The sequence below is a fragment of the Erpetoichthys calabaricus genome, chromosome 18, assembly GCF_900747795.2.
Source record: "Erpetoichthys calabaricus chromosome 18, fErpCal1.3, whole genome shotgun sequence".
NCBI lineage: Eukaryota > Metazoa > Chordata > Cladistia > Polypteriformes > Polypteridae > Erpetoichthys > Erpetoichthys calabaricus.
The window spans coordinates 3,886,551-3,904,918 of record NC_041411.2 but is presented as its reverse complement, the minus strand read 5'-3'; the positions used below and the strand labels follow the sequence as shown (position 1 = coordinate 3,904,918).

At 38.8% G+C, this 18,368-nt stretch overlaps 1 protein-coding gene across 2 annotated transcripts in view; it reads right to left on the bottom strand.

Annotated features, from left to right (window-relative positions):
• The window catches only part of LOC114668302 (E3 ubiquitin-protein ligase DTX1-like), a 107,795-nt gene that overhangs the window by 51,967 nt on the left and 37,460 nt on the right, over positions 1-18,368 (bottom strand). For both annotated transcript variants that reach the window (XM_028823965.2, XM_028823966.2), the window contains exon 2: positions 1,868-2,552. In XM_028823965.2, coding sequence (XP_028679798.2) covers positions 1,868-2,552 — 685 coding nt within the window. The remainder of the gene's footprint in view (positions 1-1,867; positions 2,553-18,368) is intronic.

The window sequence follows — 18,368 nt, the reverse complement described above, 5'->3', positions numbered from 1 at the left end:
AGGCAAACTGTGATTTTATTAACAAAAATGACAAATACATAATCAGTGTGTGTTTCGGAACATGTGAACAAATGAGTAAGCTTGTTTATAATTTTAAATGTGTACAAGCATAAGCTGGTGTTTACAGAAGTGGACTATGTACTGCATGTAACCGTATGCATACACTGACATTTCGATCATATGTAGTTGGAAGACCAGATGGTATGTAAAAACACACATTCTCACTCTTGTGTGGGGATTTTTTTTTTACAAATGTTGAAAGTAAAGCAGTGTGCCTGATATGCCATGACAGTGTTGCTGTATTTAAGGAGTTCAATTTCGAGAGACATTTTCAAACTAAACACAGTAACTTTGTATGTAATTGAACAGAAAGTGGATTACAACAAAAAGCTAATTTAATTTGCCACTTTCTTTGAATACCAGAGTTATATAGTTATATGACAAATACATTTATTTTTGTGTGAAAATAATGTTCATTACTAAATTTAGATATTTGTCAATTGCGGCCCCACTAGAGACCACACAGATGTCCATGTGGTCCTCGGAGAGAAATTTGCCCACCTCTGTTCTAAAGCAACAGCAATTGAAAGTTTACTTTTAAGAGGAAAGGCAAAAATACCTACCTGTGTAATTTTAATTTTTCTAACATGCTGAATTTGTGTATTTTACCAGCTATCCAATTTCATGCTGCTAAGTTGCCTACAGGGCTCATTATAAGCTCAGTGAATGCTTGATTGATACACAAATATATCAGAGTTACAGTTAAACAAAACCTACAAGGGAAGCTTAAGTCAGCAAAGATCCCAATCAGAGCAATTGCAGTGGGTGGCACACAAGACAGGGTTTGTAGACAGAAGAACCTCGTTGTGTAGTTTTATTTTGTAAAGATTTTTTATATTGTTTTTTTGCAGGATCAACATTTCATCTAGAAAGGCAGGCCATATATTAGGCAATATGAATTCAATCTGATGTGCAGAGCCTTCAATGACAGAAAGCCATGAATCAATCACCAGAGCTGCTCAAAAGCCTTCAAAAAACTCTTTTTGATAGAATAGAAATCGTTAGCATGGCACTGCCTTAAAATCACCTTTCAACATACACTTAAGGAAAACCAAATCTGCCTGCTGGTTCTTAGGATTAATTTAATACTGGAATATTGAACATAAATGTTGTACACCTATTATTTTAAATACATGGATTCATGTGCATTTATGATCCTTGAATCCATTTATTACATTAACTTTATTATGATGGGTTTAGCAGAAATCTAAAACCTATCCTGGATAACAGAACCAATCCAGGTGAGAGACAATTCAGTTCTCAACATCATCTGCCAAATTAAATGATGAAAAAAGCATTATGGGAGTATATGGAAACCATCAAACCAGGTTTTTGTTTAAGGTTTGTTTCACCACTTATACTTTGCAGACACATTACAGTGCAGGATTGGCATCAACCTTCTAAAGGAGACACCTGGATGCATGAGTTACTTCATAGACAGCAACCTTCCTTCCTGCAGTGTTTCATACTTTGCTAATCACCCATTTCTGTTGCCAGTTGCAGGCGAAGTGTAATCAACTTTTTTTCACCAACCTTTTCATAAGGCACATAGCATAACATAACTAAAAAGTTTGAATGGCATTTGTTAGCAAGCCTGGATATGATTAATCTAAATAGAAATGTTTAAATCCTAAACATGTATGCCACAATAAGTGACACAAACACTTTAAACTGCATAGCCTCTTCTAAACCTATTTAGATATCTAACCTTAGAAGGTACCTAAATGAGAAATGATGTCCCCCAGACACAGCGATATAACGCCCTTCTCAGTCACAAGGTTTTTTAAAAAAAGAAGATTAGTCTTACCCAGGAGGAATGGAGCCTCGTGTACTGACTATTGCTGTGCGCTGAGTTCCTGGACGGTTTAAATTATTCTGGCCTGAGACAGCAGTAGGTGCTGGTGGAGGTGGGAGCCTGGGGAAGGTGGAGAGAGCTCCTGGTGGCTGCACTTGCTCTGGTTTGGCTGAGCTGCTGCTGACAGAAGATGCAGCAGACCACAGGGTTGTGCCTGCAAATGTGTTGCTCTGCCGTACAATAGTAAGGGTCCCAGAGGCACCATTGGTGCCAGCATAGACTTTACGGCGCTGGGAGGCCAAAATAGCATTGGAGGCAGCTCGTGTACTATTCACCAAGATGCACTGCTGGCAAGAACATGGCTGTCCCAAGCTGGGGCCAACAGGCCAGGACTGTGATTTTGGGATAGAGCCCATCGTGAGTGGGTAGGCTAGGTCCATTCTCCTACGCAACCTCCTCTTACGCTGGCTCTGACGGTTGGTCTGCGCCATGCTGTTAAAGTCAATGAGGTAGCAGAAGCCCAGAGAGGTAAGGTCAAGCCAAGGATGTTGCTTCTCATAAGCATTCTGAATCGTTACACAGATTTCCATGTCGTAGGGTGTCCAAGAGCCAGTGTCATTTTCCCACTCCCATACAACCCCTTTTCCAGGAGCAGATGAGGGGTCATAGAAATTCCTTTGTACAGGTCTCATTGTTCCTGAGAGGGAAGAAAAAGAAAGTTAATATTAGTCTGGAAAAAAAACTTCACAAATCCCAATATGAATCAGTGGACATAAGGAAGTTAGCAGCTCTGTTTACCACACCCATCTATTACTCCTTAGCACACATTCATCCAAATGTAGCATTTGTGTACCCCACATTTGAACTTCATTTTATGGATTGGCTTCAAAACATAATATAGTTTTTTTAGCCTTTTTGGATTAGACTGTGATTTGTTCTTTCAATAAAATAAGAAAAAGACAGAATAAAAAAGTGAAATAAAACACTGTAAGTCAAGATTATTTTCTGCAACTCTGTAAGGTGCTTCTTTCAAAAACAGAAGTGCCTAGTTGTTGCTCATTTCTAGAGTAAGAATAAGAAGATTTAATATCAAGCATTCAAATGTAATTTAATATGTCTGGTCTATCATTAACATCAAGCAAAAGAAGAAATAAATACTTTTGGGGCTGCTGCTCTGGTACTATTTGCAACCTTTCTCCCCTCCACGTCATTAGAGGCTCAAGAAGCCAATCAATTCTTGAATGCCGCCTAAACTGAGCTCAGAAGCCAATGTGTCATTTGTTTCATTCGTAATGCAGTGTTTTTGTAAATGAGGCCAAAGTGACTTATGCATTTTTCACATTGCCTGACTCAGCAGTCTCTTAATGAAAAGATTCAAGAGGAATTAAATTCCAGAGCTGCTGTGAAGTTCTGTCGACAGAGCGACCATTTTCCCCCCCAGGGGGTACCCAGCTAAGTGAGGCGCAGCAGGAATGGCCTGACAGTGCACATTTGAAATAACATACCTCCAGAATATAGCTGGAATACCTGGGTGGAAAGTTTTTTTCCAACCAAATAAGCAGCTCTGCATTCTTGGAAGGAAGTATGTCCACCTTTTAAAACTGCCACTTACTATTTGTGGCTGGTGGACCCACAGATCTGTCAAAGGTCAAAAAGAACTTTTTCTTTATGTAACAGAACCGGCAACCAGCATGGCTCTTTAAGATTCTACAAGTGTAGTAGCCTTAGGAAATGTTATGAATTTGTTGTCCATTAAAATATGTACTGGTTGTTCATGACACATGGCTACCATGACCAGCAGCTACCAAAGGTAAGAATATAGAGGTGTACTCTTTCTTTTCAGTTAAATGTAGTCCTTCACATGACCTTTTGTCTGCTAGTGAACTTGTCCTGGATTATCTACAAAATCACCACAAAGGTGACATTTTTCCCCTAGCAATGTACAAGAGCCCAAACTGCAAAGATGAGGACAGGCTGAGTGTCTCATGTCACGGAGTAAAGGGCCAGGCAGAAGGTCCAAAAGCAAAGGGGTAAATACTTTGACACCTGTGACCAAGCTGTCTATTAATTCTTCTTGTCATTCATGTTTGTGTGCACTTTTATTGTATCTCAATTATTCTGTATGTCATTTTATATTGAATAGTATCCCATGTGTTCTTCTTAGGCTGCTGAGAAAGTTATTACATGAAATTCTGCTGACAATGATAGGATTCTTTTAAACCAGATAATTTAGTCCTGTACTCATTTCAGCTTTACAGTGCTATCGATTAACTCCTTTATTAATGTAGTTCTGTCTTTTATATTTTTACTTGATGTCAGTACAACTGCAGTAATATAAGCATTATCATAATGCATCTTATTCAGCCATTCATTTTATGAGCCAACCTTACTCAGTAAAAAGTCATGGGATGCTTTAACCTACTCCACTAGCATCAGGTGTAAAGGAGTGACAAAACTTGGAATGGACCCTATGCCACCACACTCAATATCTATGTATATACAGTGTCTACAATTACCTCTATACAATTATATATATATATATATATATATATATATATATATATATATATATATATATATACACACACACATATACAGTGCATCCGCAAAGTATTCGCAGCGCATCACTTTTTCCACATTTTGTTATGTTACAGCCTTATTCCAAAATGGATTAAATTAATTTTTTTCCTCAGAATTCTACACACAACACCCCATAATGACAACGTGAAAAAAGTTTACTTGAGGTTTTTGCAAATTTATTAAAAATAAAAAAACTGAGAAATCACATGTACATAAGTATTCACAGCCTTTGCTCAATACTTTGTCGATGCACCTTTGGCAGCAATTACAGCCTCAAGTCTTTTTGAATATGATGCCACAAGCTTGGCACACCTATCCTTGGCCAGTTTCGCCCATTCCTCTTTGCAGCACCTCTCAAGCTCCATCAGGTTGGATGGGAAGCGTCGGTGCACAGCCATTTTAAGATCACTCCAGATCAGTCTGGGCTCTGGCTGGGGCCACTCAAGGACATTCACAGAGTTGTCCTGAAGCCACTCCTTTGATATCTTGGCTGTGTGCTTAGGGTCGTTGTCCTGCTGAAAGATGAACCATCGCCCCAGTCTGAGGTCAAGAGTGCTCTGGAGCAGGTTTTCATCCAGGATGTCTCTGTACATTGCTGCAGTCATCTTTCCCTTTATCCTGACTAGTCTCCCAGTCCCTGTCGCTGAAAAACATCCCCACAGCATGATGCTGCCACCACCATGCCTCACTGTAGGGATGGTATTGGCCTGGTGATGAGCGGTGCCTGGTTTCCTCCAAACGTGACGCCTGGCATTCACACCAAAGAGTTCAATCTTTGTCTCATCAGACCACAGAATTTTCTTTCTCATGGTCTGAGAGTCCTTCAGGTGCCTTTTGGCAAACTCCAGGCGGGCTGCCATGTGCCTTTTACTAAGGAGTGGCTTCTGTCTGGCCACTCTACCATATAGGCCTGATTGGTGGATTGCTGCAGAGATGGTTGTCATTCTGGAAGGTCCTCTTCTCTCCACAGAGGACCTCTGGAGCTCTGACAGAGTGACCATTGGGTTCTTGGTCACCTCCCTGACTACGGCCCTTCTCCCCTCATCGCTCAGTTTAGATGGCCGCCAGCTCTAGGAAGAGTCCTGGTGGTTTTGAACTTCTTCCACTTACGGATGATGGAGGCCACTGTGCTCATTGGGACCTTCAAAGCAGCAGAAATTTTTCTGTAACCTTCCCCAGATTTGTGCCTCGAGACAATCCTGTCTCGGAGGTCTACAGACAATTCCTTTGACTTCATGCTTGGTTTGTGCTCTGACATGAACTGTCAACTGTGGGACCTTATATAGATAGGTGTGTGCCTTTCCAAATCATGTCCAATCAACTGAATTTACCACAGGTGGACTCCAATGAAGCTGCAGAAACATCTCAAGGATGATCAGGGGAAACAGGATGCACCTGAGCTCAATTTTGAGCTTCTTGGCAAAGGCTATGAATACTTATGTACATGTGCTTTCTCAATTTTTTTATTTTTAATAAATTTGCAAAAATCTCAAGTAAACTTTTTTCACGTTGTCATTATGGGGTGTTGTGTGTAGAATTCTGAGGAAAAAAACACATTTAATCCATTTTGGAATAAGGCTGTAACATAACAAAAATGTGAAAAAGTGATGCACTGTGAATACTTTCTGGATGCACTGTATAAATATATATAAATAAAAAAAAAAAAAAAAATATATATATATATATATATATATATATATATATATATATATATATATACAGTATATATAATGTAAACTTGACTGACGCATTGACTCACTCACTATTTACTGTTTAGTTAAAAAGTTAAAATGTGGCAGGACTGTACATCTAGGCTAGTAGGTATACGCTGAGGAAGGAAATTTTGATATACAGGCAATTGTCGACTTATGACATATGCGTCTTAAGACCATTTGACTTACAACTGTTACCATGTCTCATGGGCAAAATGATGGTTTGCCACACCAGCTCCGTTTGCCAGGACTCATTCATCTCGATCTCGGTTTATTACCTGCCGCATTCAGTTACATAGCTTTAAAACTTACAAACATTCAAAGCAAACAGTCCATTTATAGTGGCAACTATAATAGCGAGGATGATATAAATAGTAAGGTGGAAATATTTAATACTAAAGTGAGAGCTGCTGTTGACATAGTTGCACCTGAAAAAACAGTTAAAAAATCTTCTAGCATTGTTATACCATGGAAGACCCAAAAAGTGTCTGATTTAAAGAGAACATGCCGGAGAGCCGAGCGTAAATGGAGGAAAACTAAACTAACTATCCACTATGAAATATTAAAGGTTAAAATAACAGAATACAATAACATAGTCCGTCTTGAGAGGCGCTGCTATTTCTCTAAGATTATAAATAACAATGCTAGTAATCCCAGAGTCTTATTCTCGACGATTGATCGTCTGCTAAACCCAGGTACTCAACGGAATGCCTCCAAAGTACTTCCAGTAAAACCTGTGAGACTATTGCTGTATTTTTCAATCAAAAAATTAGAAATAACATAGTATATCTGGGGCTGCACGGTGGCGCAGTGGGTAGCGCTGCTGCCTCGCAGTTGGGAGATCTGGGGACATGGGTTCGAGTCCCGGGTCCTCCCTGCGTGGAGTTTGCATGTTCTCCCCGTGTCTGCGTGGGTTTCCTCCGGGCGCTCCGGTTTCTTCCCACAGTCCAAAGACATGCAGGTTAGGTGGATTGGCGATTCTAGATTGGCCCTAGTGTGTGCTTGGTGTGTTTGTGTGTGTCCTGCGGTGGGTTGGCACCCTGCCCAGGATTGTTTCCTTGCCTTGTGCCCTGTGTTGGCTGGGATTGGCTCCAGCAGACCCCCGTGACCCTGTGTTCGGATTCAGCGGGTGTGGAAAATGGATGGATGGATAGTATATCTGCCCAACACTGAGGATCCTCTTAAACCCCAGTACTCTGTTACAAACAAATTAAATTCTTTCACCAGGATAGATTTACCTGATTTACATAAAATAATTTCTCAACTGAAACCCTCCACCTGCGTCCTTGACCCAATACCAACAAGTTTTTTCAAAGAAGTATCGGGCGTGCTATTGATAATATTCTTGACATAGTAAATTCGTCATTAGATACGGGGGTCTTCCCAGACTTTAAGACTGCTGTAGTTAAACCCCTGCTGAAGAAAAATAATCTTGACCCCTCTGTTTTTGAAAATTTTAGACCCATCTCTAACCTGCCTTTCTTAGTAAAATTCTAGAGAAGGCAGTCGTTATGCAGTTAAATGACCACCTCAATAAGCATGCTATTCTCGATAAATTTCAGTCAGGTTTTAGAACAAATCACAGCACAGAAACTGCACTCGTTAAAGTAGTAAATAACTTGCGGGTAAATGCAGACAGAGGCCATTTATCTGTTCTCATCCTTCTAGATCTGAGTGCCACATTTGACACCATTGATCACAATATTCTTAGAAATCACTTTAGTCAATGGGTGGGCCTCTCTGGCAGTGTCTTAAATTGACTCCTACCTGGTAGGGAGAAAATTCTTCGTTAGGTTGTGGTAATTACAACTCAAAGACACATGATATCCTATATGGTGTTCCACAAGGCTCTATCCTGGGTCCGCTGCTTTTCTCAATCTACATGCTTCTGTTAGGTCAGATTATCTCAGGGCACAACGTGAGTTACCACAGCTATGCTGATGACACACAGCTGTATTTATCAATAGCACCTGATGACCCCGATTCTCTTGATTCACTAACACAATGTCTTACTTGTATTTCTGAATGGATGAATAGTAATTTTCTAAAGCTAAATAAAGAGAAAACTGAAATTTTAGTGATTGCCAATAATGGATACAATGAGGCTATTAGAAACAAACTGGATGCATTAGCGTTAAAAGTCAAGACGGTGGTAAAAAGCTTAGGGGTAACTGTTGACTGTAATCTGAATTTAAATCGCATATTCATCAGACCACTAGGACAGCATTTTTTCACTTAAGAAACCTAGCAAAAGTTATACCTCTTATATCACTGAAAGATGCTGAGAAATTAGTTCACGTGTTTGTTTTCAGTTGACTAGATTACTGTAACGCACTCCTCTCAGGGACTACCCAAAAAAAGACATAAATCGTTTGCAACTAGTGCAGAATGCAGCTGCTAGAATCCTAACTAGGAAAAGAAAATCCGAGCACATTTCTCCAGTTTTGATGTCACTACACTGGTTACCTGTGTCATTCAGGACTGACTTTACAATTCTGCTTATGGTTTATAAAGCCTTAAATAATCTCGCTCCATTTTATATATCGGAATGTCTGACACCTTATATTCCAAATTGTAACCTCAGATCTTCAAATGAGTGTCTCCTTATAACTCCAAGAGCAAAACTTAAAAGAAGTGGTGAGGTGGCCTTCTGCTGTTATGCATCTAAAATCTGGAATAGCTGGCCAACAGGAATTCGCCAAGCTAATACAGTTGAGCATTTTAAAAAACGGCTAAAAACACATAATTTTAACATGGCTTTCTCATAACTTCACTTTAATTTAATCCTGATACTCTGTATATCCAATTCATTAAAATAACTATTCATGGTGGCTCTAAAATCCGTACTAACCCCTACTCTCTCTCTGTTTCTTTTTCCAGTTTCTTTGTGGTGGCGGCGTCAAAGCACCGTGATGTTCCAACATTGATGGATTAAAAGCCAGAAGTCTGCATGACCATCATCATCAAGTCCTTCCGTGAGAACCGTGAGGACTATTTCATTTTTGTTAGGTAGAATGCCCAGAGGGGACTGGGCGGTCTCGTGGCCTGGAACCCCCTGCAAATTTTATTTTTTTCTCCAGCCGTCTGGAGTTTTTTTTTGTTTTTTTCTGTCCTCCCTGGCCATCGATGACCTTACTCTTATTCTATGTTAACTAATTGTTGCCCTTAATTCTTACTTTTGTCTTTTATTTTTCTTTTCTTCATTATGTAAAGCAGTTTGAGCTACTTTTTTGTATGAAAATGTGCTATATAAATAAATGTTGTTGTTGTTACAATTACAGTAAAAAGGCAATTTATTGCAACACAAAAATGAATGTAATCAAGCAGTATGAGGTAGGAAAAAATGCAAATGCAATTGCATGTGAGTTAAAGTGTGAATACCAGTGTGAATTTCCCATTGGGATTAATAAATTATCTATCTATCTATCTATCTATCTAAAGTTATCCCGTTGTAACCAAAGTTTACAGCATTCAGTATACACCTGCGCCCTGGCCTTGAATCCGGTTAACCTCTGAAGTTTCTACGTTGTGACTCACGATATGCCGCTTTGTGCAAACCGCCACAAAAGAGTAATGAGCCACAATTAACTCCTTTATCTGTTAATGTTTATTATTAACAGGCTGAAATGTTAAAACAGAAAACATATGAGTGCTCAAACTCTGCCAGTACAATTCCACCTCTCACACGAACACTGGGAGAGGCTGATGCTGATGATGTAACATAACACAGACAAAGAAAGGAATCATCAAAATGTTAAAGGTTCGGGACCCATCCAAGCAAACGTAATAACAAAACAATAAACTTAAAATAAAAAAAAAAAAATCTGCACAATGTGCTAAGAATTATGATAAAAAAGGAAATAAAAGCAAACAATATGACTTGAGGGACTTTTATTAAACAGTACTATACATGCAGTCAGGTTTGAATACATACACCAGTCTGTCTTATGTCCACATTGACTTAGAAATAGAAAAAAAATACCCCAAAATCTGAAAAATGCTTTGAGCATTTTGATTGAAATTTGCTGGTTGCAAAAAAAAGAAAATTGGTTGGCTAATGCTTTTTAATTTGTCAATATTTATTAATATTATTTTAACTTACATGCTTTGCATGGGGCTTTATGTAAATGAAGTATGCAGCAAAAGTGACTGATTGTAGGACTAGCCAATAAGGAGGTTAAACAACTGAAGAAGAGACAGTGTCCCAGACAGGAAAAAAACAGGCATAATTACATTTGCCATGTACAGTGAGGTGTGAAATGGCAAAGAGTAAATTTGGCAAAACTCAGTGGTTAGCAAGCACCATAAAGCTTGACTGCCAGTGCCAGACGTTGTGGCTGTGAGCACTGGTGTTACTTTGCTGGAAGAAAAATGTCGGTCAGGGAGAGAGAATAAGACTTGGAAGTGGCATTCTTGGATGCAAGACAAAGGAGAAGAAATGGCATAAATGTAAACTTAACGGGATCCCCCGCAAGGTTTTTCATTGCAATATACATTTGCATCTACAGGCTTTGAAAGGGAACTCCCTCCATGCCCTCTGAAATCCTTTACATTTACATGTGCATCTGCTTACTTTGAAAAAGGAAGATCCACAATTCTCAAAAATTCTTTACATACAGTATACATTCATATCTGTGGACTTTAAAGAGGGACCTCTGATCATTTAAGAAGCCTCTAAAACATAGTACCAGCAGTTAATTTCTTCCAATTCAAGCACTAGAGAAAACGTGAGCTGCCTAAATTTGCAGACTGTAAACATCTTAGCTGTTTGTAATAAGTTAAAATAAAACAACCAAACAAACTTTAACAGCTGACAAAAAACAAAAGAAAATACTTTGTGAATGATGTAAACAAGTAAAAATCACAAACATCAAATAATGATAGAAAATATATACACAAATTCACATTATTCATACCAATTACACATTTGGATTAAAAAAATACTCTTTCCTGTAAATCAATGGTTTGCAATGACCATCAACAAAATCCGTGTCATTAGAAAAAGCAGAAATTGATGTAATGCAAGAATGTTGTACTCGTGCAACTGTATAAATACGATGTTCAAGAGTATGAAGCGCCAGTGACCCGATAATATTATTATTACCTATTATTTGATTGATGCCTTTATCCAAGGAGACTTACAACATCTGAGATACAATTGGTTACAATTCAACTGGTTATCCAATTGAACCACAGGCAGGCAACGTAACTTGCTCATGGTCACATACTGCGAACAGGATCTGAACACACAACCTTAGGGTTTGAAGTCCTAGGTCCAAAGCCTTAATCATTACAGCACACTGCCTGACAATAATATTTTGGCAAAACGCTATGAATATCAAATACAGAAAGGGACTTAGTTACATAGGATTTCTGACACATCCGATTAACTGATGCTTGTTATAATTGAGGCCTGTTGTCTAATGAGATTTCCTGGGTGAAGCCAGCGAACACAGCTTGTTATCAAATATTTGCTTTATATTCTGGTTTGCGTTAAAATATACATTGTGACTGTTACTGCTATGAATGAGACTATACAAAATAAAAAATTGATAGTAGACAAACCTGGTGTCCATTCAGAACGGTAGTGTGAATCACCACACTGGCAGTTCTAGTCATCTCCACTGCACTTATTATGCTGTATCACCTAACTCATCAAAAGGATGTTGCGCAGTGCTTTATAACATAATGCCAAACTAAGACACAATAAATGATACAACAAAACAAACTGTATACTATATTCATGTGTTTGTTTCTCTCAGTAGTCCTTATGCATGTGGTTAACTGAAATGATGTATTTACATTCCTGTTTATTATGACAGTACTACAACTAATTTTCTGTACAGTAAAAAGTTATTAATTGAATTTAAAGTTGTCATATTCTTTTTTTTTAAATGTAAATATATTGATTCAGTCAAGGCTTTAGCATAGGTAAGACATGGAATGAAAGGTAAAGTAAGTGCCAGAGGAGGAGTAAAGGGTACATTTTCAGGCACTGCAGTAAGAAATGTAGAGAAATGGAGAAAGCAGCTTACTGGCCAACGGTGGAAGGATTTTGCACTGGCTTTCTTCCTATGACCATTGGCTCGGGAGGATTATTTTGTCTGGGGACAATGTAAACAAGCAAACTCATTTTGTTATTTTACTACTAGTATGTCTTCATCTTAACATGGGTCCTACTTGCCTATTTACTTTTACTATTAATAATAGCAATAAGAAACAAATTTATGTTTAATTAAAAAAATGAATATGCATATGCTTTTTTCTAGTTCACCACGTCTTTTAATTTTAAATATGTACAGTGTTCTTCAAATGCGATATATAAAAATAAATTGAAAGAAATTGCTGTTTACTACAAGGGTAATTCCCATCACTGACATGCTATGCTCCCAGAGGAGGCTAATGATCCAGTCACTGACACACGTAATTAATAAAGTATACAGTTCGGTCCATAAATATTTGGACAGAGACAACTTTTTTCTAATTTTGGTTCTGTACATTACCACAATGAATTTTAAATGAAACAACTCAGATGCAATTGAAGTGCAGACTTTCAGCTTTAATTCAGTGGGGTGAACAAAATGATTGTGTTAAAAAATGCTTTAGTTGCCTCACATTTTTATGCAATCATTTTGTTCACCCCACTGAATTAAAGCTGAAAGTCTGCACTTCAACTGCATCTGAGTTGTTTCATTTAAAATTCATTGTGGTAATGTACAGAACCAAAATTAGAAAAAAGTTCTCTCTGTCCCAAAATTAGAAAAAAGTTGTCTCTATCCAAATATTTATGGACCTAACTGTACCTTGTAAGAGATGGCATGCAAAGACTGGCATCCCTGTCAGGACTGGACAGGAATCCTTACCTGGTCAGGAGGCCAGTATAACAGAAGGACCAGGGAGGACAATTTGTTCAAAACAATTTCTTCCCCCATACATTAGATAGAAGCTTCCTTGGCTCAGGATCCCCACATGGATGCCCACAGGTTTTGCTGGGAGTTGTAGTGTCACAGAGAAGCCATGTTGAGCTGAAGGGGTTAACAATCCCTACTTTGTGGGATTTCCAATTGATCCAGAAGCACTCTCAACAGAGACAGAGAGTAAACGGAGACTGAAGAGGAAGTACTTATATTGTGTATTGGCTGTGTTAATTATCCTCTTAAACACTAGAATCCTTAAAGCCTACGAAAAAACTTGTAATCCCGGGCCACCTTACGCCTGACACGCAGATAAAGAGACTTCAGCTGGGAGAACTTTTTTGCCCGAGTTGAGCTGCAGTTGTGGGGGGATGGGATAGCAGACTGGCTTGCTGCTTGTGCTGATCAACACATTTGCAAAAGAAAAGACACTGATGAGGAGGTGCAAAGGAATTTAAGATGGCCCGGGATTACAAATTTTTCCGTAGGTTTCAGGGATTCTAGTGTTAAGAGCTGTGTGGAATAAAAGTCCTTTTATTAAACCACGGTGGTGTTGGGTCTTGTGTGTCTGAGTTTTGGGAGGCTGCAGGGCCCCCCACTGGTCACAACCTATACAGTATATTGGAATGTGACCAGTATTGAAAGGCGCTATATACAGTACAACAAAGAATAACAGAATAGATAAGCAACTGCCAGAAATTAAATGCTTTTGTAAATGCACTGTGTGTCAGCTGTTTACACATACTGATGCAATCATTTAAGTTATTTTTCTGAAGCCCAAGAACATTATACCTTCTTTTTCATTTTAAATATCTGATATCAAACTGAAAAAACCAAAACCACATGATAACCATAATTCAAACTAAAAAATAACTGTATATTCTTGACATGTATAAAGATTATGGATTATCTAAAGTGTCTGATAAATAATGCATATTGACCCTATATATGTAAAAACCTATAAAAAAGAAGGGTCAGTTTCTGAAAGATAAACAATTAATTACAATTTTCTCACAAGTATGCAGCATGTAACACTGCCGCTTCACATAATCTGGAACACCGATTTGATTCTCCCTGTGGTGCCTTCTTTGTGACATTTGTATGGATTTTCTGCAGGTCAAAAGATTCACATGTTACTTTAATAGGTAACACTAAATTAGCCTGGATGAGTGAGGGTGACCTACTTTGAACTGCAGAAACATGCCCAAGGAATACTTCTTCAATAAACTCGATGCTGCTGGGTTGGATAGTGGCTTCCCATGATTTTTGTAATATGCGGGAAAGTTCACATGAATAAACTGATGTTTCAAATATTGTATCTTGAAACACAAGAAACCTAATAATCAAAGACATGTCACAAATATATCTTTTGGTCTAACATATAACAAAAAATACTACAGATATCCAATCACAAAAACACCTATCCATCTGTTCATCCATATTTCTTGATCAGCTTATCCAGAACAGGGTCGTGGTGCAGCTGGAGCTTATCTCAGCAGTTATCAGGCGCAAGGCAGGAACAATCCCTGGACAGGACACCAATCCTTCACAGGGAACATTTAACATCACCTACTTGCAACTGCATGTCTTTGTGGGAGGAAACCCATGTGGACATGGGGAGAACATCCAAACTCCACACAGGAAGGATCCGGCGTGCAAGCCCCTTGTCACTCATTACAAAAACAGTTAATTACAGAGTTACAGAAACAGTTGTTTCTGTAACATAAGTGGACATGATGCAATATATTCTGGCCAAACACACCTGATGACTTGTAAAGAAATTAATTTCAGTTTCACATTTCTTAATGAGATAAATACTTTCATTTAAGTTAAGTATTAGCTCTCCAATCACCAGGCATCACATAGATTTTATATTTACATATAAAAAAACTAAGGTCAAATATTAAAAAATGTACATCTTTACACAAAGGCTTGCAGTTCTGCTCATTGAAAACTAAGCTGGCTGAGCTTGCTGCACCACTCACCACCACCACTGTCAGACAACTCAAGATAAAAGATGGATGTGTGGATCAAAGGAATTGCTTTCCAGTACACTGTGTTCTTACAGTCTGTTCATCCTCCAACTCTATTTAACTAGAATATGAGGAACTGACTTTAAAAAATGTGCTGACATCAAAGTGACCATGAGTAAACCAGCTCTGTTTCTTCACAGCCTGAAGGCTTGCTCTACTGCAGCCATCATTTGTGTATTCCTACAGGCACTAGTTGCCGAGAGAGAAAGAGAGAGCGAGAGCCTGCACACTTTAGCACGTCCACCATAGCAACCTAAAAGAAAAAAGCGCTTCATAGCAACCACAAAGGTTAGAACGCAATGAATAATGAGCTTAGAGCTAATTGAAAGAAGCACTGCTGACTGAGCAGGCCGAGCACAAGAGCTGCAGTCCTATTGACTAATGTACAGTACGAGTCACCCTGATGTCTTGCATGTCTGTGACTCTCACTAAGATACACATTCATAAAAATGAAAGTCAGCACCCGTCCCTACCTCCTGGTACTGAAGTACTCACACTGCCAGCCTAGTGTACAGTTACCTAAATTTATACTGCCTTTGACCTTAAGTTATAAAACACAGTGTAGAAAAGCAATCTGACTACCTTTTTCACATGAACATTCAGAAAGATAAGAGTCTGTTAGGTAACACACATTTGGAATAGCAGTGCTTTCCCTGGCTAGCATTTGCATCCCATCACCAAAGATGCTTTCATCAGCTGTCATCTGGATTACTACAATTCTCTCTTCAATGGTCATCAATTATGACATGTTAAAGGTTTACAAAAATTTCCGAATGCATCTTCTGGAATACTGACATAGATCAGATGTAGACAACATATTACATCTTCGATGGCTCAACTATACTGGCCTCTTGTAAGATACAGAAACACCTAGAACACTGTGATTCTTAAGGCCTATGCTGACCAACTTTGTGGTATCTTCTGTCACCTGTTCATTCTATGATTAAGGCATTAAAAAGTGCAGCATCTGTGGAGCACAAAATGCACTGTCCCTGTTCCAATGAAGGCAGGCACCTCCTTCACCTAATCACTACAGACTAGTACCACACTAAGTCTCACAGTTTGCCTATCAAGACTAAGACTGGAGTGGAGGATGCATTTATGTATCTGCACCACAAAGCTTATTTTCATCTGAACAAAGCTGGACACACTGTGAGGATGTTTTTTGATTTCTCCAGTACCTTCAATATCATCCAGCCATCCCTTTTAAGAGGTTAGATCTGAGATATGCAGGTGTATAAGCCTATGGTGTTCTGGGTAATGTATAATCTTTTGGGCAGACCGCACTCTGTGAGACCCAAGGACTGTCTCTGATGTGGATGTGAGCAGCACTGCAGCACCACAAGGAATACTGCAGTTTTCTTTTCTATTCACTCTGTACACCTCAGACTATAAATATAACAGCAGGTCATGTCACTTGCAGAAAATTTCTGATGATTCTGCACTTTATGGGGTGTATTGATAGAAAGGATATGACAAAGTATTGGAGTCAGGTGGAGAACTTCGAGAATTGTCTGCAAATTAACATTAGAAAAGTAAAGAAACTGGTTATTGATTTTGCAGCACACAAAACATTAAATACGTCCTGTCACTATACAAGGAGTGAATGTTGAAGTGGTGCATTTCTTCTTGTACTTGAGGGTCCACTTCAATAACAAGCTACACTGGTCTCGTAACACAGACAAACTACAGTATATACGAAATGGCAGAGCAGACTCTTTTTTTTTTTCTTAGGAGACCTGTGTTCCTTTACATATTTTATAATTCTGTGTTGGTCAGTGCAATTTTCTACGCTGTGGTGTGCTAGGTAGGTAACATCACTTCAGGAGATGTCAACTGAATCAACAAGCTAATGAAAAGGTAGGCTCAGTTATGGGATGCACTCTCAACCCACCGGAGGTAGTAGATGTGGAAAGAATGAAGACAAAACTGAGTGCCATTATGAAAAATGCTGCACATCTTCTCTCTGACACACTGAGGACTTTCAGCCAACAAATTATTCAGCAGAGTTATGTCAAGAAACACTACTGGGGCTCCTTTATACCAACAGCAATACAGCAGTAAATGCCTCACCGGGACTGTAACAGCCAAGTCATAAAGTGATACGTTTGCTTTATTTTTAGTCATTCTTGTTCAATCCATAGTGTGCATGTTTGTTTATTTATTTATTACTTATTTAAAGAGCTTCTCTAAAAAGCCAAATATCCCCCTGGGGTCAAATAAAGTTCTATATCTATCTATTTAGTAACAGTAAAATCAATGAAGAGCTTCAAATGCCAGTTGTTAGTTTTTGCTGCTACTACTCTCTGGAACTCTTTGCAAAAATCTGCCAGCAAGGCTTCAACACCTGTAACATTTAAAAATCAATAGTAATCGGGGTGCAGCGTTGAGAAAAATCAAGCACCCTGGGATTTCTGCCAATGAAAAGAAGCACTCATCTGTCCAGAGGTTAACGTCAACATTCTATGAGAAATTTCAGACCAAGGTTGCTTTAGCAAAGAAGTTGTCAGAGACTAGAGACGGCCTGCCTGTCAGAACACAATATACCTACGTCTCTTTGCCACTTTACCAGTCTCACATTCCACCCAAACATTTAACAAAGCTGACCAAAAACATGACATACAGCTAGGCTGGTCATTTGCAGGTAAGTGGGCTGAGGTCGGCCTGGAAAAGGAGGACACAAACGACAGCCTATTTGAACTACAAATCAAAGCCTGTTTTAAATTCTTTAAATATAACACTCCACCTACAGTATATTCCACTACAGTTTTCCAAGTAATACATCAAATTTAAAACAATTATGTGGACCCAAATTCAGTTCTCACCTAGACTGACTTTTCTGTGGTATTTACATGTTCCGGTCATGTTTATGAGGAGTTCATCCAAAGTCAATTTCTACTATTAACTCCATGTGCGCCAACAGTATGAGTATGTGTGCAGAAATATGTCTTGCGTTGAAATAGTATTTCTTCCTCAGTTAGTTCAATGCTATGATATCTAGGTACCTGAGACTATGACTCGGTTCTACTTTTAGCATTTGCTTGGTGCACATGAATTCACAGTATTCCAGGCCATAGTTTACTCCCCTGCAGTCAGTTCAATTCAAATGACATATTACATGCACTAGGCCTACAACCATTAGCCTAATCGAAAACAGAGCTCAAATCCCAGCACAGTAACACTGAGTTTTTGTGACAGTTACATTGATTGTTGATTTCAGATTGGCCCTGGGCACATGACTTGTACACCTTATAGAGCTGGCTACTGCCTTGTG